Raw genomic sequence first — 21,609 nt, 5'->3', positions numbered from 1 at the left:
TGTGGCCCTTTCTCTGTGGTGGCCCTTTCTCTGTGTGGCCCTTTCTCTGTGTGGCCCTTTCTCTGTGTGGCCCTTTCTCTGTGTGGCCCTTTCTCTGTGTGGCCCTTTCTCTGTGGTGGCCCTTTCTCTGTGGTGGCCCTTTCTCTGTGGTGGCCCTTTCTCTGTGTGGCCCTTTCTCTGTGGTGGCCCTTTCTCTGTGTGGCCCTTTCTCTGTGGTGTCCCTTTCTCTGTGGTGGCCCTTTCTCTGTGGTGGCCCTTTCTCTGTGTGGCCCTTTCTCTGTGTGGCCCTTTCTCTGTGGTGGCCCTTTCTCTCTGTGGCCCTTTCTCTGTGGTGGCTCTTTCTCTGTGTGGCCCTTTCTCTGTGTGCCCCTTTCTCTGTGGTGGCCCTTTCTCTGTGTGGCCCTTTCTCTGTGTGGCCCTTTCTCTGTGGTGGCCCTTTCTCTGTGGTGGCCATTTCTCTGTGGTGGCCCTTTCTCTGTGTGGCCCTTTCTCTGTGTGGCCCTTTCTCTGTGGTGGCCCTTTCTCTCTGTGGCCCTTTCTCCGTGGTGGCCCTTTCTCTGTGTGGCCCTTTGTCTGTGGTGGCCCTTTCTCTGTGTGGCCCTTTCTCTGTGGTGGCCCTTTCTCTCTGTGGCCCTTTCAGCCACCACTGAGAAAGGTCCACCACAGAGAAAGGGCCACCACAGAGAAAGGGCCTTTATGAGATCCTGATCAGTTTGCCCTGGCCCTTTCTCTGTGGTGGCCCTTTCTCTGTGGTGGCCCTTTCTCTGTGGTTGCCCTTTCTCTGTGGTTGCCATTTCTCTGTGGTGGCCCTTTCTCTGTGGTGGCCCTTTCTCTGTGGTGGCCCTTTCTCTGTGGTGGCCCTTTCTCTGTGGTGGCCCTTTCTCTGTGGTGGCCCTTTCTCTGTGGTGGCCCTTTCTCCGTGGTGGCCCTTTCTCCGTGGTGGCCCTTTCTCCGTGGTGGCCCTTTCTCCGTGGTGGCCCTTTCTCTGTGTGGCCCTTTCTCTGTGTGCCCCTTTCTCTGTGGTGGCCCTTTCTCTGTGGTGGCCCTTTCTCTGTGTGGCCCTTTCTCTGTGTGGCCCTTTCTCTGTGGTGGCCCTTTCTCTGTGGTGGCCCTTTCTCTGTGTGGCCCTTTCTCCGTGGTGGCCCTTTCTCTGTGGTGGCCCTTTCTCCGTGGTGGCCCTTTCTCCGTGGTGGCCCTTTCTCCGTGGTGGCCCTTTCTCTGTGTGGCCCTTTCTCTGTGTGGCCCTTTCTCTGTGGTGGCCCTTTCTCTGTGGTGGCCCTTTCTCTGTGTGGCCCTTTCTCTGTGGTGGCCCTTTCTCTGTGGTGGCCCTTTCTCTGTGGTGGCCCTTTCTCTGTGGTGGCCCTTTCTCTGTGGTGGCCCTTTCTCTGTGGTGGCCCTTTCTCTGTGGCCCTTTCTCTGTGGTGGCCCTTTTTCTCTGTGGTGGCCCTTTCTCTGTGGTGGCCCTTTCTCTGTGGTGGCCCTTTCTCTGTGTGGCCCTTTCTCCGTGGTGGCCCTTTCTCTGTGGTGGCCCTTTCTCCGTGGTGGCCCTTTCTCCGTGGTGGCCCTTTCTCCGTGGTGGCCCTTTCTCCGTTGTGGCCCTTTCTCTGTGTGGCCCTTTCTCTGTGTGCCCCTTTCTCTGTGGTGGCCCTTTCTCTGTGGTGGCCCTTTCTCTGTGGTGGCCCTTTCTCTGTGGTGGCCCTTTCTCTGTGGTGGCCCTTTCTCTGTGGTGGCCCTTTTTCTCTGTGGTGGCCCTTTCTCTGTGGTGGCCCCTTTTCTCTGTGGTGGCCCTTTCTCTGTGGTGGCCCTTTCTCTGTGTGACTTCTGACTCAGATAGTCCTACATGATGTATTCTACTTCTGACTCTCAGATAGTCCTACATGATGTATTCTACTTCTGACTCTCAGATAGTCCTGTATTCTATAGCATTCCTGGTGCTTTGACATTATTATGTTAGATTAGCGTTGCCTTATCCTCTCCCTTCCCTCTCCCCTCTCCTCTCTCCTCTCCCCTCCCTCTCCTCTCCCCTCTCCTCTCTCCTCTCTCCTCTCCCCTCCCTCTCCTCTCCCCCTCCTCTCCTCTCTCCTCTCCTCCTCTCCTCTCTCCTCTCTCCTCCTCTCCTCCTCTCCTCCCTCTCCTCTCTCCTCCTCTCCTCTCCTCTCTCCTCCTCTCCTCCCTCTCCTCTCTCCTCCTCTCCTCTCCTCCCTACCCTCCTCCTCTCCTCTCTCCTCCTCTCCTCTCTCCTCCCTACCCCCTCCTCTCTCCTCCTCTCCTCCCTACCCCTCTCCTCTCTCCTCTCTCCTCCCTTCCCCCTCCTCTCCTCCCTTCCCCCTCCTCTCCTCTCCCCTCCCTCTCCTCTCCTCCCTACCTCTCTCCTCCTCTCCTCTCTTCTCTCCTCCTCTCCTCTCTCCTCCCTACCTCTCTCCTCCCTACCCCTCTCCTCTCTCCTCCCTCTCCTCTCTCCTCCTATCCTCTCTCCTCTCTCCTCCCTCTCCTCTCTCCTCCTCTCCTCTCTCCTCCCTCTCCTCTCTCCTCCTCTCCTCTCTCCTCCCTACTCCTCTCCTCTCTCCTCCTCTCCTCTCTCCTCCCTACTCCTCTCCTCTCCTCTCCTCTCTCCTCCTCTCCTCTCTCCTCCTCTCCTCTCTCCTCCCTACCCCCCTCCTCTCCTCTCCTTCTCTCCTCTCCCCTCTCCTCTCTCCTCCCTACCCCCCTCCTCTCCTCTCTCCTCCTCTCCTCTCTCCTCCCTACCCCCCTCCTCTCCTCTCCTCTCCTCTCTCCTCCTCTCCTCTCTCCTCCTCTCCTCTCTCCTCTCTCCTCCCTACCCCCCTCCTCTCCTCTCCTCCTCTCCTCTCTCCTCCCTACCCCCCTCCTCTCCTCTCCTCCTCTCCTCTCTCCTCCCTACCCCCCTCCTCTCCTCTCCTCCTCTCCTCTCTCCTCTCTCCTCCCTACCCCTCTCCCCTCTCCTCCTCTCCTCTCTCCTCCTCTCCTCTCTCCTCCCTACCCCCCTCCTCTCCACTCCTCCTCTCCTCTCTCCTCCCTACCCCCCTCCTCTCCTCTCTCCTCCTCTCCTCTCTCCTCCTCTCCTGCTCTCCTCTCTCCTCCCTACCCCCCTCCTCTCCTCTCCTCTCTCCTCCTCTCCTCTCTCCTCCCTACCCCCCTCCTCTCCTCTCCTCCTCTTCTCATTTCTCCTCCTCTCCTCTCTCCTCTCTCCTCCTCTCCTCTCTCCTCCCTACCCCTCTCCTCCTCTCCTCTCTCCTCTCCTCTCCTCTCTCCTCCTCTCCTCTCTCCTCCTCTCCTCTCTCCTCCCTACCCCTCTCCTCCCTACCCCTCTCCTCCCTACCCCTCTCCTCCCTACCCCTCTCCTCCCTAGCCCTCTCCTCCCTACCCCTATCCTCTCTCCTCCTCTCCTCTCCTCTCCTCCTCTCCTCTCTCCTCCCTACCCCCCTCGGCCGCCCCGCCGGATGTGCTTTGGTTGTTGACACCGAGGCGTCAGAAATAATGGAATCTCTTGTCTGTCGGGTTGTATTTTTGGCCCGACGCTCCACAGCGCTGTAAGGTGTGTGTGTGTGTGTGTGTGTGTGTGTGTGTGTGTGTGTGTGTGTGTGTGTGTGTGTGTGTGTGTGTGTGTGTGTGTGTGATAGCAGGAGGGGTTTTGTAATGAAGGTTTTCTTTTCATTTTTTTACTATGGAATGTTTGTTGGGTCGAGGCGGAGGTTTTCTCTAATCCTACCCCCGAGCCCAGAAACATAGATGTGTCAATTCTATTACACACACACACACACACACACACACATACACACACACACACACACACACACACACACTTTGCTTTGGGCGAGACACCATCCCGTTTGATAAATTGTGTCTCTCCCCTCCCATCCTTGTGTCTTAAGGAAATGTGTGTTTTTGTGGAGACAGATATGCTGTTTGTTCTGTTATTGACTGTCTGATGTTTAACTGTATGAATCCATCTGTGTACCTTTATCTCTCTGTGGTCTAAAAACACAACGTTGGTTTATAAATGACAATGTTCATGTTTATAGAGTAGAATGCATTATTATTGATAGGGGTCACTGGGGGTCTCATAGCTGTGTGCTTTACACACACACACACACACACACACACACACACACACACACACACACACACACCCTGTTCTTTGCCTCTGCAGTGAGTGAATATTTTTTGTGGTTAAACCTTTTGTTGTAGTGTGTGTTTTCTCTCACTCGATGCTACTCCCTGTCTCTCGCGGTCTAAAGGCCTCTTAGAGTGTGTGTGTGTGTGTGTGTTGCGCTGGTGTATGTGTGTCTCTATCTGCTAGAGTGTGTGTGTGTGTGTGTGTCTCTCTCTGCTAGAGTGTGTGTGTGTGTGTCTCTCTCTGCTAGAGTGTGTGTGTGTGTGTCTCTCTCTGCTAGAGTGTGTGTGTGTGTGTGTCTCTCTCTGCTAGAGTGTGTGTGTGTGTGTGTCTCTCTCTGCTAGAGTGTGTGTGTGTGTGTCTCTCTCTGCTAGAGTGTGTGTGTGTGTGTGTCTCTTTCTGCTAGAGTGTGTTGTGTTGTAGTTGCTTTAATACCACCTGGTCTCTAATCCCAGGTAATTATGGACCTGAAATTACACAGCTACTTTAACATCACTTGAAAGGAGAAAGATGGCCTCAGGAGGAAGCTGACTGTCTGTCTGCCTGATCGACTGACTGTCTGTCTGCCTGTTCGACTGACTGTCTGTCTGCCTGATCGACTGACTGTCTGTCTGCCTGATCGACTGACTGTCTGTCTGCCTGATCGACTGACTGTCTGCGCGATCGACTGTCTGTCTGCCTGATCGACTGTCTGTCTGCCTGATCGACTGACTGTCTGCCTGATCGCTGCCTGATCGACTGTCTGCCTGATCGACTGACTGTCTGTCTGCCTGATCGACTGACTGTCTGCCTGATCGACTGACTGACTGACTGACTGCCTGCCTGATCAACTGACTGACTGCCCGATCAACTGACTGACTGCCTGCCTGCCTGATCAACTGACTGCCCTCCTGCCTGATCAACTGACTGCCTGGGGGGGGTGAATTACTTTAGTTTACATTAATTACACAAACACACACTGCTGAGGTGTGAGAAACCACATTCATGGAGTTGTTAAAATAGTAGAGGGATTACAACGCTGTCATAAACATTAGTCTAGTCAAGTGGACTCCAGCTAATCTCCTTCAAACTATTTCCCCTCAAATTAATATTTCCACCTAATTTATTAAATGACTTATTGTCACGCTCCCTATCATCTTGCTATGCTTGTTGTTTTCTCTTATTTATTCCTGTTCTGAGTGGCCCATCAGGCATTGTTTGGGCCGTCTAAAACGTGTGGTTGTATGGATGTTGGGAAAGGTTAAGGTCCTCTTTAAAGACGAGCCGGAAATGTCAAGTGTCTCCCTGCCCCTCCGGCTCTCCCTGTCCCTCCGGCTCTCCCTGCCTCTCCGGCTCTCCCTGCCTCTCTGCGCTGAGAGAAAGAGCTTGAAGGAGACACTGAGGTAACAAGGTGCCATGAGAGTTTCCCTGTAAACTGTTTCACCTTGGTTTCCCTTGACGCTGCAGAAGAAGCTTTCACACAGACACACAAAAACACATACTGAGACTCCAGGTATAGAAGAAAATGCTATAGACACATCAGCTAGCGTTTGTGGCCTGTAGCTAGCATCCGTGGCCTGTAGCTAGTGTCCGTGGCCTGTAGCTAGCGTCCGTGGCCTGTAGCTAGCGTCCGTGGCCTGTAGCTAGCGTCCGTGGCCTGTAGCTGGCGTCCGTGGCCTGTAGCTGGCGTCCGTGGCCTGTAGCTAGAGTCCGTGGCCTGTAGCTAGTGTCCGTGGCCTGTAGCTGGCGTCCCTGGCCTGTAGCTGGCGCCCGTGGCCTGTAGCTGGCGTCCGTGGCCTGTAGCTAGCGTCCGTGGCCTGTAGCTGGCGTCCGTGGCCTGTAGCTGGTGTCCGTGGCCTGTAGCTAGCGTCCGTGGCCTGTAGCTGGCGTCCGTGGCCTGTAGCTGGCGTCCGTGGCCTGTAGCTGTTTTGGAAATACCTGGATTTCTGCATAAATTGGTCATAAAATTTGATCTGATCTTCATCTAAGTCACGACAATAGACAAACGCAGTCTGCTTAAACTAATAACACACAAACAATGATATGTTTTCATGTCTTTATTGAACACACTGTGTAAACATTCACAGTACAGGGTGGAAAAATATGTGAACCCTTGGATTTAATAACTGGTTGACCCTCCTTTGGCAGCAATAACCTCAACCAAATGTTTTCTGTAGTTGCAGATCAGACCTGCACAACGGTCAGGAGTAATTTTGGACCATTCCTCTTTACAAAACTGTTTCAGTTCAGCAATATTCTTGGGATGTCTGGTGTGAACTGCTCTCTTGAGGTCATGTCACAGCATCTCAATTGGGTTGAGGTCAGGACTCTGACTGAGCCACTCCAGAAGGTCAGGACTCTGACTGGGCCACTCCAGAAGGTCAGGACTCTGACTGGGCCACTCCAGAAGGTCAGGACTCTGACTGGGCCACTCCAGAAGGTCAGGACTCTGACTGGGCCACTCCAGAAGGTCAGGACTCTGACTGGGCCACTCCAGAAGGTCAGGACTCTGACTGGGCCACTCCAGAAGGTCAGGACTCTGACTGGGCCACTCCAGAAGGTCAGGACTCTGACTGGGCCACTCCAGAAGGCGTATCTTCTTATGTTCAAGACATTCTGTTGTTGATTTATTTCGGTGTTTTGGGTTGTTGTCCTGTTGCATCACCCAACTTCTGTTGAGCTTCAATTGGCGGACAGATAGTCTAACATTCTCCTGCAAAATGTCTTGATAAACTTGGGAATTCATTTATCTGTCGAAGATAGCAAGCTATCCAGGCCCTGCGGCAGCAAAGCAGCCCCAAACCATGATGCTCCCTCCACCAGACTTTACAGTTGGGATGAGGTTTTGATGTTGGTGTGCTGTCCCTTTTTTTCTCCACACATAGTGTTGTGTGTTCCTTCCAAACAACTCAACTGTAGTTTCATCTGTCCACAGAATATATTTCCAGTACCGCTGTGGAACATCCAGATGCTCTTTTGCAAACTTCAGACGTGCAGCAATGTTTTTATGGGACAGCAGTGGCTTCTTCCGTGGTGTTCCCCCATGAACACCATTCTTGTTTAGTGTTTTATGTACAGTAGACTCGTCAACAGAGATGTTAGCATGTTCCAGAGATTTCTGTAAGTCTTTTAGCTGACACTCTAGGATTCTTCTTAACCTCATTGAGCATTCTGCGCTGTGCTCTTGCAGTCATCTTTGCAGGACGGCCACTCCTAGGGAGAGTAGCAACAGTGCTGAACTTTCTCCATTTATAGACAATTTTGTCTTCCATGTGGACTGATGAACATCAAGGCTTTTAGTGATACTTCTGAGATGTCTTTTGTTCGAGGCATGGTTCACATCAGGCAATGCTTCTTGTGAATAGAACACGTTTTTTAAAGGGCAGGGCAGCTCTAACCAACATCTCCAATCTCGTCTCATTCATTGGACTCCAGGTTAGTTGACTCCTGACTCCACTTAGCTTTTGGAGAAGTCATTAGCCTTGGGGTTCACATACTTTTTCCCAACCTACAGTGTGAATGTTTAAATGATGTATTCAACATAGACAAGAAACATACACTACTTGGTGTGTTATTATTTTTAAGCAGACTGTGTTTGTCTGTTGTTGTGACTAAGATGAAGATCAGATCACATTTGATGAACAATTTATGCAGAAATCCAGGTCATTCCACAGGGCTCACATACTTTGTCTTGCCACTGTAGCACCAAAAACTAGCTTCTCTGTTATTCCTCTGCAGCAGACATACAGGGGTCATACAGGGGTCATACTTACCAGCTTACCAACCCATTCCTCTGTTCCTCTACAGCAGACACACAGGGGTCATACTTACCAGCTTACCAACCCATTCCTCTGTTCCTCTACAGCAGACATACAGGGGTCATACAGGGGTCATACTTACCAGCTTACCAACCAATTCCTCTGTTCCTCTACAGCAGACATACAGGGGTCATACTTACCAGCTTACCAACCAATTCCTCTGTTCCTCTACAGCAGATATACAGGGGTCATACTTACCAGCTTACCAACCAATTCCTCTGTTCCTCTACAGCAGACATACAAGGGTCATACAGAGGTCATACTTACCAACATTAGAACAAGTTTAAGGTCAAGGTTAAGTTTAGGCATCAGCCAAGTCATTGACGTCGTGTCACGTGATAGAACGCTCACTACATTGTAGCTGGTCCCATCAGGTAACCTGCCACACGTTAGCCCTATGCTAACCTCCCCAGGGGGCAGTCATTATTTCCTGGAACATCTTCCTCAATCAGCCTATCAAATATCTTCCAACTTTTTTTCTCCACAAATCAACAAAGCATTTCTTGAAATGGTTCAACTCGGCCACCAGAGGAATTTTGTAAACATCCAAAGTGAAGGTTTACTTTTGTGCCACTTGGGTCTGTCACATCTACCGATGTGTTGCATGATGGGTCCTTGACTAAGCTACTAGCTACTAAAGGTTGAACCAATTCTAAATGCATGTTTTCTCCACATATGACAAGCTGTTGCTTAGCCGTTTGACACACAGTCCATGTGCTTTTAGCGAATAAAGGACGTCTGTACAATAGGTACACAGTAGAAAACAAGTCAAACGGGTGACATCACTGCCGAGTGGCGTTCAGCAGCTCTAAGGCTCTTAACTCTGATACAGGAAATCACGGGTTCGAGTCCCCCTCAGGCTCTTAACTCTGATTCTCTGGGTTACAGGAACCACGGGTTCGAGTCCCCCTCAGGCTCTTAACTCTGATTCTCTGGGTTACAGGAACCACGGGTTCGAGTCCCCCTCAGGCTCTTAACTCTGATTCTCTGGGTTACAGGAACCACGGGTTCGAGGCCCCCTCAGGCTCTTAACTCTGATTCTCTGGGTTACAGGAACCACGGGTTCGAGGCCCCCTCAGGCTCTTAACTCTGATACAGGAACCACGGGTTCGAGGCCCCCTCAGGCTCTTAACTCTGATACAGGAACCACGGGTTCGAGTCCCCCTCAGGCTCTTAACTCTGATACAGGAACCACGGGTTCGAGTCCCCCTCAGGCCGAGCGTTTTTTGTTGTTGTTAAAGAAACAACTGTTCACTGCTGGTCCTCAGTGCTGGACTCAAATCAGGCAGATGTGACAACGTGGTTGAATATATTTATTCATATTAATTCATATCAAATCAAATATGAAATGTACATGGGAGTGTAGCCCACATCAGATGTGACAACGTGGATGAATATATTCATTCATATTAATTCATATCAAATCAAATCAAATATGAAATGTACATGGGAGTGTAGCCCACATCAGATGTGACAAAGTGGATGAATATATTCATTCATATTAATTCATATCAAATCAAATCAAATATGAAATGTACATGGGAGTGTAGCCCACATCAGACGTGAGGTGGTGTTTCTGGCCGTGCTGTAATGTGACACTGTGCTGTGGCTCGGTGTGTTAGGGCTGTGGTAGAATACTAATTCACCGTTAAGTGATCTTTCCAGACATTGATTCAGCTTTGATCTGAACTTTATTAAACAAGCACCATTCAATCGCCATGCATATAAAATGGGCACCTCAGTGTGGTGATGATATCATGAAGCCCCTGGCCGTTCCCATCCCTACGAACCAGAGACTCACACCTAGACGACCCCTAGATCTGTCCTGGGTGGCTGTTCAAAGAGACTGTCTATCTATCCTAACCTTCACTCTGAACGTAACACTTGATTTAGGAAACAAAGTCATTAAATCTATGTGTGTATTCACTGGAAGAATTTACACTAGATGTACTAGGAATGATCAACTACATGGACAAAAGTATGTGGACACCTGCTCGTTGAACATCTCATTCTAAAATCAGGGGCATAAATATGGAGTTGGTCCCCCCCATTGCTGCTATAACAGCCTCCACTCTTCTTGATTAGAATTAAGCAATACGGCCCAAGGGGGGTTGTGGTATATGGCCGATATACCACGGCTAAGGGCTGTTCTTCAGCACGACACAACGTGGAGTGCCTGGATACAGCCTTTAGCCGTGATATCGTGGCCATATGCCACACCCCCCCAGAGGTGCCTTATTGCGATTATAAACTGGTTACCAATGTAATTAAGAGCAGTAAAAATAAATGTTTTGTCATACCCGTGGTAATACGGTCTGATATACCACGGCTGTCAGCTAATCAACATTCAGGGCTCAAACCACCCAGTTTATAATACAGTACATACAGTGGCCTTCAGAACTATTCACACACCTTGACCTTTTCCACATGTTGTTGTCCAGCCTGAATTTAAAATGGATTAAATGTTGATGTTTTATGATAAAGTGGAATTATTATCAAATATTCAATTGAGCATGTTGAAGTTATTAATTACATTTTGGATGGTGTATCAATACACCCAGTCACTACACAGATACAGGTGTCCTTCCTAACTCAGTTGCCGGAGAGGAAGGAAACCGCTCAGGGATTTCACCATGAGGCCAATGGTGACTTTAAAACAGTTACAGAGTTTATTGGCTGTGATTGGAGATAACTGAGGACGGATCAACAACGTAGCTACTCCACAATACTAAACTAAATAACGGAGTGAAAACAAGCCTGTACAGAAATGTTTTTAAATATTCCAAAACATGCATCCTGTTTGCAACAAGGCACTGAAGTAATACTGCAAGAAAATGTGGCAAAGTAATGAACTCTTTTGTCCTGAATACAAAGTGCTATGTTTGGGGCAAATACAACACATTACTGAGTACCACTCTCCATATGTTCTAGCATAGTGGTGGCTGCATCATGTTATGGGTAAGCTTGTAATCGTTAAGGACTGGGGAGTTTTTCAGGATAAAAAAATAAACAGAATGTAGCTAAGCACAGACAAAATTCTAGAGGGAAACCTGGTTCAGTCGGCTCCTCACCAAACACTGGGAGATCAACTCACCTTTCAGCAGGACAATAACCTAAAACACAAGGCCAAATCTACACAGGAGTTGCTTACCAAGATGACAGTAAATGTTCCTGAGTGGCCGAGTTACAGTTTTGACTTCAATCTACTTGAACATCTATGTCAAGACCTGAAAATAGTTGTGTAGCAATAATCAACAACCAACTTGACAGTTTGAAGATTTTTGAGAAGAATAATGGGCAAATGTTGCACAATCCAGGTGTGCAAAGCTCTTAGAGACTTACCCAGAAAGACTCTCAACTGTAATCTCTGCCACACATAATTCTAACTGACTTAGCAGTGTCAATACATATTGAAAATGAAATACTTCTGTCAAATATTGTTCAATGCAGGTGACTCACCCAGAAAGACTCACAGCTGTAATCTCTGCCAAAGGTGATTTTAACATATTTTGACTTAGGGGTGTGAATACTTATGTAAATTAGATATTTCTGTATTTAATTTTCAATACTTTTGCAAACAGTTCTATAGAAAAAATATATATATTTGTCATTATGGGGTGTAGATGGATGAGAAGAGCATCTATTTAACCCATGTTGAATTCAGGTTGTAACACGGCAACGTGGGTAATAAGTCCAGGGGTCTGAATACTTTCTGAAGGTACTTTACAACTGGGTGGAACAGCATCTCAACGTTGTGAAAGTGACCAGGGGGATTCCTCGTCAGCTGTACAACAGAATGCCTTCAATCCTTTCCCAGTGTTGTTCAAAGACGAAATGGAGACTCAACTAAAATATAAACACAACATGTTTCATGAGCTGAAATAAAAGATCCCAGAAATGTTTCATAAGCACAAAAATATTATTTCTCTCAAACTTTGTACACTAATTTGTTTACATCCCTGTTAGGGAGCATTTCTCCTTTGCCAAGATAATCCATCCACCTGACAGGTGTGGCATATCAAGAAGCTGATTACACAGCATGATCATTACACAGAAAACACTGATGGATCCCCTAACCCTGTGGCCATGCTGAAGGACCCCCTAACCCTGTGGCCATGCTGAAGGACCCCCTAACCCTGTGGCCATGCCGAAGGACCCCCTAACCCTGTGGCCATGCTGAAGGACCCCCTAACCCTGTGGCCATGCTGAAGGACCCCCTAACCCTGTGGCCATGCTGAAGGACCCCCTAACCCTGTGGCCATGCTGAAGGACCCCCTAACCCTGTGGCCATGCCGAAGGACCCCCTAACCCTGTGGCGATGCTGAAGGACCCCCTAACCCTGTGGCCATGCTGAAGGACCCCCTAAACCTGTGGCCATGCTGAGGGACCCCCTAACCCTGTTGCCATGCTGAGGGACCCCCTAACCCTGTGGCGATGCTGACGGACCCCCTAACCCTGTGGCCATGCTGAAGGACCCCCTAACCCTGTGTCCATGCTGAGGGACCCCGTAACCCTGTGGCCATGCTGAGGGACCCCCTAACCCTGTGGCGATGCTGACGGACACTTTAACCCTGTGGCGATGCTGAAGGACACTTTAACCCTGTGGCGATGCTGAAGGACACTTTAACCCTGTGGCCATGCTGAAGGACCCCCTAACCCTGTGGCCATGCTGAAGGACCCCCTAACTCTGTGGCCATGCTGAAGGACCCCCTAAGGCATCGCACTAACGGGACAACTTCCGGTGAAACTGGAGGCCGCGCAATTCAAATAAATAATCATAAAAATTATGGATATTAAACATTTAGGTACATACAAGTGTATTATATCGGTTGAAAGCTTAAATTATTGTTAATCTAACTGCACTGTCCGATTTACAGTAGCTATTAAAGCGAAAGCATGCCATGCGATTGTTTGAGGACGGTTCCCCACATCAAAATATTTTTCAACCGGCACAGGTTTCATAAATTCACAAATAGCGATTAAATATTCACTTACTTTTTGAAAATCTTGCTCTGATTTGTCATCCAAAGGGTCACAGCAATAACATGTAGTGTCGTTTCGTTAGACATAATCCTTCTTTATATCCCATAAAAGTCTGTTTAGTTGGCGCCATCGATTTGAGTAATCCACTCGTTCAACAGAGCAGAGAAAGGAATCCGAAAATCTAACCCTAAACTTCAAAGTAAAAAATATGTTTCTATTTACTCTTCAGATTCCCTAAAATGTCATCAAACTATAATATTTCTTACAGAAAGAAGTATGTTCAATAGGAAACCGATTTTAGCAGGTGTCTTCATGTCGCGTCCATACACAAATTTCCAAGACTTGTGTCCCTGAACTAAAACTGATATTTCTTATTCGTTTTGGAAGTTACAAGCCTGACCCCTTAAACATAGACTGCTGACACCCTGTGGTAGCCATAGGAATTGCATCCTGGGAGCTAGAATTGAGCATGCCCTTATACTTGCCATTGTAAGAGCATGGTCTCTAAAAAAATATATATATTCTGGTTGGTTTTTCTTTGGATTTTCTCCTACCATATCTATTGTGTTATATTCTCCTACATTATTTTAACATTTCTACAAACTTCAAAGTGTTTTCTTTCCAATGGTACCAATTATATGCATATCCTGACATGCCCAAAGCATATACTTTGGCCACGTCATTCAGGTGGAAATTGTGAAGAAGGGGCCTAGCCCTAAGAAGTGTTTAATTTAGGAGACGTTTAGTTCTCATTTAGTGTGTTTCTCTCTCACTCTCTTTCTTCCTCTCTCCCTCTCCCCCGCTCACGGCCTGAGGCCTCCTTTGTGTCTGTTTATACAGAGCTCTCATAATCACCTAACTTCTCCCTTGTCAGTCAACTCAAATCCCCTCCCCCTCTTCCCTGTCTCCTCCATCTCGTCCTCCAACCCTTTCTTTCTCCCTCTCTCTTCCTCCCCCTCTTCCCTGTCTCCTCCATCTCGTCCTCCACCCCTTTCCTTCTCCCTCTCTCTTCCTCCCCCTCTTCCCTGTCTCCTCCATCTCGTCCTCCACCCCTTTCCTTCTCCCTCTCTCTTCCTCCCCCTCTTCCCTGTCTCCTCCATCTCGTCCTCCACCCCTTTCCTTCTCCCTCTCTCTTCCTCCCCCTCTTCCCTGTCTCCTCCATCTCGTCCTCCACCCCTTTCCTTCTCCCTCTCTCTTCCTCCCCCTCTTCCCTGTCTCCTCCATCTCGTCCTCCACCCCTTTCCTTCTCCCTCTCTCTTCCTCCCCCTCTTCCCTGTCTCCTCCATCTCGTCCTCCAACCCTTTCCTTCTCCCTCTCTCTTCCTCCATCTCTCTCCCTCTCGCTCCAGCAATATTCCAGGCTGGCCAATAGAGGGGGTAGTTCAGCCATTGCAGCGATATGAAGGCCTGTTTCTGTCCAGATGGACTGCTACCACTGCCAGCCACCATAGACCTCTCACTAGGAACTTAAAGGGATAGTGCTAGCTGTTCCTGTAGACTTCAAGTCATTGCGCTAACGCTAGTTAGCAATGGCTCCGGAAACGACGTTCAACTTCCTTCAAGCTGCACACAAAGACATAAAAATGGTATCCGTGAGTCAGTCTGACTCTGGTTAAGTAGAAAAACAGATCTTTGACAAAATGTTGCATCAGAAGATACCAGCTTCATCTGATCAAGTTTCTATGGACTCTAGTGTCTTAGTGCTAGGCGAAAGCAAAAACCTGCACTGGCCTGCATCTCCCCAGGACCAGGGTTAGTGAACACTGATTATATACCAGTGTAATTTGTGTCAGTGTTTTGTTTGGGTGAATACCCAGAGCCAAATGAACATTACTGAAATAACCCCCCCCCCCCTCGCCATTCATAACAAGTTAGAAAAGTTAGAGCTCCATTGGTTCTGGTGAGACCGACAGATGGGAGTGGATTTGTTGGGATTTGGCGTCTGGGCTACGGGACCCTCCCATTGGTTAAGCCGGGTTCCGATAAAACTTCAAAGGGCGGAGCTAATTAATAATATGTTTACATTATCCACGCTCATACGCAGCTTTGAGTCTGACCCCTTATTACTCTGTGTGTGTGTGTGTGTGTGTGTGTGTGTGTGTGTGTGTGTGTGTGTGTGTGTGTGTGTGTGTGTGTGTGTGTGTCAGTCAATGTGCCCATCCAGCCCCCTAATTAAAAAACTAATTGGATAAGATAAATGAGACATTGTGAACTTTGTTGTTGAACATTATTGGCATGAAAGAAACGATTCAATGTTGTATAAGACTCAGGTCACACGATAAATCAATGTCAAAAGTGCTAACTTTTGACTCCCTCTTCCCACTATTGTTCTCTCTCTCTCTCCCTCTCTCTCTCCCTCTCTCTACAGCCCAGTCCTATCCCGAGCCCAGTGCTTGGTGGGAAGCCCAACGCTAGCCAATCCCTGCTGGCCTGGTGCCGTGAGGTCACAAAGAATTACCGCGGAGTCAAGATCACCAACTTCACCACATCCTGGAGGAACGGCCTGGCATTCTGCGCCCTTCTCCATCACTTCAGACCTGATTACATGTGAGTTACACACACACACACACACACACACACACACACACACACACACACACACACACACACACACACACACACACACACACACACACACACACACACACACACACACTCACTCAAGAGTCCATCTGGAAAACCTAATGATCTATCTAGAGAAGAGAGCACAAGGTAAAGCATCAAGCTGTGTTATTCTAGTAGTTTCCACTCTATTAGTTTAGCTGCTGTGAAATTGCATGTTACAGTTCTAATGCCATTGCATCTGACGCATATCTAATCTCTCTCTCTCTCTTTCCCTCTCTCTCTCTCTGTCTCTCTCTCTCTGTTCTCGCTCTCTCTCTCTCTCTCTCTCTCTCTCTCTCTGTTCTCGCTCTCTCTCTCTCTTTCTCTCTCTCTCTCTTTCTCTCTCTCTCTCTGTTCTCTCTCTCTCTCTCTCTCTCTCTCTGTTCTCGCTCTCTCTCTCTCTCTCTCTCGCTCTCTCTCTCTCTCTCTCTCTGTCCTCTCTCTCTCTCTCTGTTCTCGCTCTCTCTCTCTCTCTCTCTCTCTGTTCTCTCTGTCTCTGTTCTGTCCTCTCCTCTGTCCTCTCCTCTGTCTTCTCTCTGTCTCTCTGTCTCTCTCTGTCCTCTCTCCTCTGTCCTCTCCAGAGACTACAAGACCCTCAATCCTCAGGATATTAAGGAAAACAACAAAAAGGTAAGTGTCTGCTGCTCACAACCACACACACACACACACACACACACACACACACACACACACACACACACACACACACACACACACACACACACACACACTCTCACACTCTCACACTCTCACACTCTCACACACACACACACACACTCACACACACACACTCTCACACACACACACACACACACACACACACACACACACACACACACACACACACACACACACACACACACACAGAGGCAACTGTTCTGATTATGCAGAGGTTGTTGACACTTCCCTGTCCAAGTGTCAGTATCCTGGTCCTGTAGAGGAATAACACCATTACTGGTCCTGTAGTGGAATAACACCATTACTGGTCCTGTAGTGGAATAACACCATTACTGGTCCTGTAGTGGAATAACACCATTACTGGTCCTGTAGAGGAATAACACCATTACTGATCCTGTAGTGGAATAACACCATTACTGGTCCTGTAGAGGAATAACACCATTAGTGACCTGTAGGGGAATAACACCATTACTGGTCATGTAGAGGAATAACACCATTACTGGTCCTGTAGAGGAATAACACCATTACTGGTCCTGTAGAGGAATAACACCATTACTGGTCCTGTAGAGGAATAACACCATTACTGGTCCTGTAAAGGAATAACACCATTACTGGTCCTGTAGAGGAATAACACCATTACTGGTCCTGTAGAGGAATAACACCATTACTGGTCCTGTAGAGGAATAACACCATTACTGGTCCTGTAGTGGAATAACACCATTACTGGTCCTGTAGAGGAATAACACCATTACTGGTCATGTAGAGGAATAACACCATTACTGATCCTGTAGAGGAATAACACCATTACTGATCCTGTAGTGGAATAACACCATTACTGGTCCTGTAGTGGAATAACACCATTACTGGTCCTGTAGAGGAATAACACCATTACTGGTCCTGTAGAGGAATAACACCATTACTGGTCCTGTAGAGGAATAACACCATTACTGGTCCTGTAGATGAATAACACCATTACTGGTCCTGTAGAGGAATAACACCATTACTGGTCCTGTAGAGGAATAACACCATTACTGGTCCTGTAGAGGAATAACACCATTACTGGTCCTGTAGTGGAATAACACCATTACTGGTCCTGTAGTGGAATAACACCATTACTGGTCCTGTAGAGGAATAACACCATTACTGGTCCTGTAGTGGAATAACACCATTACTGGTCCTGTAGAGGAATAACACCATTACTGGTCCTGTAGTGGAATAACACCATTACTGGTCCTGTAGTGGAATAACACCATTACTGGTCCTGTAGTGGAATAACACCATTACTGATCCTGTAGTGGAATAACACCATTACTGGTCCTGTAGTGGAATAACACCATTACTGGTCCTGTAGAGGAATAACACCATTACTGGTCCTGTAGAGGAATAACACCATTACTGGTCCTGTAGTGGAATAACACCATTACTGGTCCTGTAGTGGAATAACACCATTACTGGTCCTGTAGGGGAATAACACCATTACTGGTCCTGTAGTGGAATAACACCATTACTGGTCCTGTAGGGGAATAACACCATTAGTGACCTGTAGGGGAATAACACCATTAGTGACCTACCATTAATCAGGGGAGGGGAGTTTTGTCTTGCTCGCCTCTAGTCCACATACACAAGTAGAGGGGAAGAGAGTTGGAGAGGTAGAGGGTATGAGGCGGAGGGTTAGGGGGGGTAGAGGGGATGGGGTGGAGGGTTGGCGAGGTAGAGGGTATGAGGTGGAGGGTTGGCGAGGTAGAGGGTATGAGGTGGAGCGTTGGCGAGGTAGAGGGTATGTGATGGAGGGTTGGTGAGGTAGAGGGTATGGGGTGGAGGGGTAGAGGATATGGGGCAGAGGGGCAGAGGGGTAGAGGGTTGGAGAGCTAGAGGATATGGGCGCAGGGTTAGAGGATATGGGGTGGAGGGATATGGGGCAGAGGAGTAGAGGATATGTGGTGGAGAGTTAGGGGGTGGGGGGGTAGAGGGAAAGTCACCTCAGAGGTATAGTATCATAAATAGACGACCTGCCGCGTGTGTGCGTGTGTGTGCGTGTGTGTGCGTGTGTGTGCGTGTGTGTGTGTGTGTGTGTGTGTGTGTGTGTGTGTGTGTGTGTGTGTGTGTGTGTGTGTGTGTGTGTGTGTGTGTGTGTGTGTGATGCGTGTTAAATGCCTGTGTGGGTGAGGACACATGTTAGGTGTGTGTGTGTGGTTTCATGGACCAGGCCTTGCAATGATGTAATCCTGTTTACAGCTCTCTTCCTTCTTTCATTCAGCCCTTCTCTCGTTCCTCCTCTCCTCTCCTCCTCTCAACCCATTGAGGAATTTGCTGCGAGACGGGGCCTGACAAATAGGCTTTCACACACACACACACACACACACACTCCCTGGTCCCAAAAACCTTACCACACTTCTGTATGGGGAGGAGAAAGAGGTGTGAGACGTAGAGAGGTAATGTAGTCACAACAAGAGGAGAGATGTAATGTAGTCACAACAAGAGAGAGGTAATGTAAACACAACAAGAGGAGAGAGGTAATGTAGCCGCAACAAGAGGATAGAGGTAATGTAGCCACAACAAGAGGATAGAGGTAATGTAGCCGCAACAAGAGGATAGGGGTAATGTGTAGTCACAACAAGCGGAGAGAGGTAATGTAGCCACAACAAGAGGATAGAGGTAATGTAGCTGCAACAAGAGGAGAGAGGTAATGTAGCCACAACAAGAGGATAGAGGTAATGTAGTCACAACAAGAGGAGAGAGAGAGGTAATGTAGTCACATCAACAATGGGAGAGAGGTAATGTAGTCACAACAAGAGGAGAGCGGTAATGTAGTCACAACAAGAGGATAGAGGTAATGTACCCACAACAAGAGGAGAGAGAGAGGTAATGTAGTCACATCAACAATGGGAGAGAGGTAATGTAGTCACAACAAGAGGAGAGCGGTAATGTAGTCACAACAAGAGGAGAGCGGTAATGTAGTCACAACAAGAGAGAGCTAATGTAGTCACAACAAGAGAGTGGTAATGTAGTCACAACAAGAGGAGAGCGGTAATGTAGTCACAACAAGAGGAGAGCGGTAATGTAGTCACAACAATAGGAGAGAGGTAATGTAGCCGCAACAAGAGGATAGAGGTAATGTAGCCACAACAAGAGGATAGAGGTAATGTAGCCGCAACAAGAGGATAGAGGTAATGTACCCACAACAAGAGGAGAGAGAGAGGTAATGTAGTCACATCAACAATGGGAGAGAGGTAATGTAGTCACAACAAGAGGAGAGCGGTAATGTAGTCACAACAAGAGGAGAGCGGTAATGTAGTCACAACAAGAGAGAGCTAATGTAGTCACAACAAGAGGAGAGTGGTAATGTAGTCACAACAAGAGGAGAGTGGTAATGTAGTCACAACAAGAGGAGAGCGGTAATGTAGTCACAACAAGAGGAGAGTGGTAATGTAGTCACAACAAGAGAGCGGTCATGTAGTCACATCAACATGAGGAGAGAGGTTAATGTAGTCACAACAAGAGGGAGGTAATGTAGCTACATCAACAAGAGAAGAGAGGTAGTGTGGCTACATCAACAAGAAGCGAGGTAGAGGTTATTGAGCTACATCAACAAGAGTCATGAGAAGTAGAGGTAATGTAGCTACACCAATAAGAGAGAAGTAGTCATAATGTAGCTACATCAACAAGAGGTAGAGGTAATGTAGCTGCAACACCAAGAGAGAGTAGAGATAGGTAATGTAGCTACATCAACAAGAGAAAGAAGTAGAGGTAATGTAGCTACATCAAGAATAGAAAGGTAATGTAGCTAAATCAACAAGAAGAGATATAATGAGAGGTAATGTAGCTACATCAACAAGAGGAGAGATACATAGGGGTAATGTAGCAACATCAACGATAGAGGTAATGTAGATACACCAACAAGAAAAGATAAGTAGAGGTAATGTAGCTATAGCAACAGGAAGAGAGCGACGTAGAGGTAATGTAGATACATCAACAAGAGTGAGATAGAGAGAGGTAATGTAGCTTCACCAACAACAAGAGCGAGATAGAGAGAGGTAATGTAGCTACATCAACACAGCATAGAGCACCAGGTCAAATGGCCACCTGGTACCTACAGCACCATGTGAATCACAATAAAGAGGAATATTTTCTGATCTTTCTGATTTTAGAATCACAGTTGTCATTTGTATAGAATACAAAGAGGGATTTGAACTCCAATCGTTCGTCCTCTCTTCGTCGTTGGGAATGATCCGTGTGCTCGGGGCGCCCTAACCTGGTCCTCCCTCAGCAGCACACTGCCTCATATCAGATATCATGGGGAATTACTTCTGCTTTTTCTCATTACACACACACACACACACACACACACACACACACACACACACACACACACATCGCAGTGTGTTAATTCATTGATGGGTCTTTTCAAAGGCCGTGATGATAAAAACTCAAAATATTCTCCTGTTATTGATTGTCCTTATCAGTCATATTTCAATGGTCTGTCTGTCTGTCTCCGGGGTTACTGCACTGTGCAATCACTTCCTACACAAGAAGGGGGAGGAGAAAGAAGGGGAGGAGAAAGAGGAAGAGGGGGAGGAGAAAGAGGGGGAGGAGAAAGAAGGGGAGGAGAAAGAAGGGGAGGAGAAAGAAGGGGAGGAGAAAGAGGGGGAGGAGAAAGAGGGGGAGGAGAAAGAGGGGGAGGAGAAAGAAGGGGAGGAGAAAGAAGGGGAGGAGAAAGAAGGGGAGGAGAAAGAGGGGGAGGAGAAAGAGGGGGAGGAGAAAGAGGGGGAGGGTGTCTTGTCTATCAGATTAGAAATAAATGGTTTTGACTCTCTTCTCCATTTTGACTTTCCCCCTCCTATTCTGCTCTCTTCCACCCTCTGTTTCTTTCTCTGTCTCCATCTCTCTCCTCTCTTTTAACTTCCTTATTTATCTATACTGTACACCAGGGGTCATCAACTAGATGTAACTTCCTTATTGATCTATACTGTACACCAGGGGTCATCAACTAGATTTAACATCCTTATTGATCTATACTGTACACCAGGGGTCATCAACTAGATCCTTATTGATCTATACTGTACACCAGGGGTCATCAACTAGATTTAACGTCCTTATTGATCTATACTGTACACCAGGGGTCATCAACTAGATTTAACATCCTTATTGATCTATACTGTACACCAGGGGTCATCAACTAGATCCTTATTGATCTATACTGTACACCAGGGGTCATCAGCTAGATTTAACTTCCTTATTGATCTATACTGTACACCAGGGGTCATCAACTAGATCCTTATTGATCTATACTGTACACCAGGGGTCATCAACTAGATTTAACATCCTTATTGATCTATACTGTACACCAGGGGTCATCAACTAGATCCTTATTGATCTATACTGTACACCAGGGGTCATCAACTAGATTTAACGTCCT

At 47.7% G+C, this 21,609-nt stretch overlaps 1 protein-coding gene across 1 annotated transcript in view; it reads left to right on the top strand.

Annotated features, from left to right (window-relative positions):
- The window catches only part of LOC110514664 (EH domain-binding protein 1), a gene marked incomplete at its 3' end in the record, with an annotated part of 99,412 nt that overhangs the window by 65,446 nt on the left and 12,357 nt on the right, over positions 1-21,609 (top strand). Inside the window, exons 6-7 of the mRNA XM_036973952.1 lie at positions 15,280-15,458; positions 16,097-16,145. Of these exons, the coding sequence (XP_036829847.1) occupies positions 15,280-15,458; positions 16,097-16,145 (228 nt within the window). The remainder of the gene's footprint in view (positions 1-15,279; positions 15,459-16,096; positions 16,146-21,609) is intronic.

This window comes from Oncorhynchus mykiss, unplaced genomic scaffold (genome assembly GCF_013265735.2).
Source record: "Oncorhynchus mykiss isolate Arlee unplaced genomic scaffold, USDA_OmykA_1.1 un_scaffold_371, whole genome shotgun sequence".
NCBI classification, from domain to species: Eukaryota; Metazoa; Chordata; class Actinopteri; order Salmoniformes; family Salmonidae; genus Oncorhynchus; species Oncorhynchus mykiss.
Note: the sequence above shows the minus strand (reverse complement) of the source record. Positions and strands in the feature narration are given on the sequence as shown.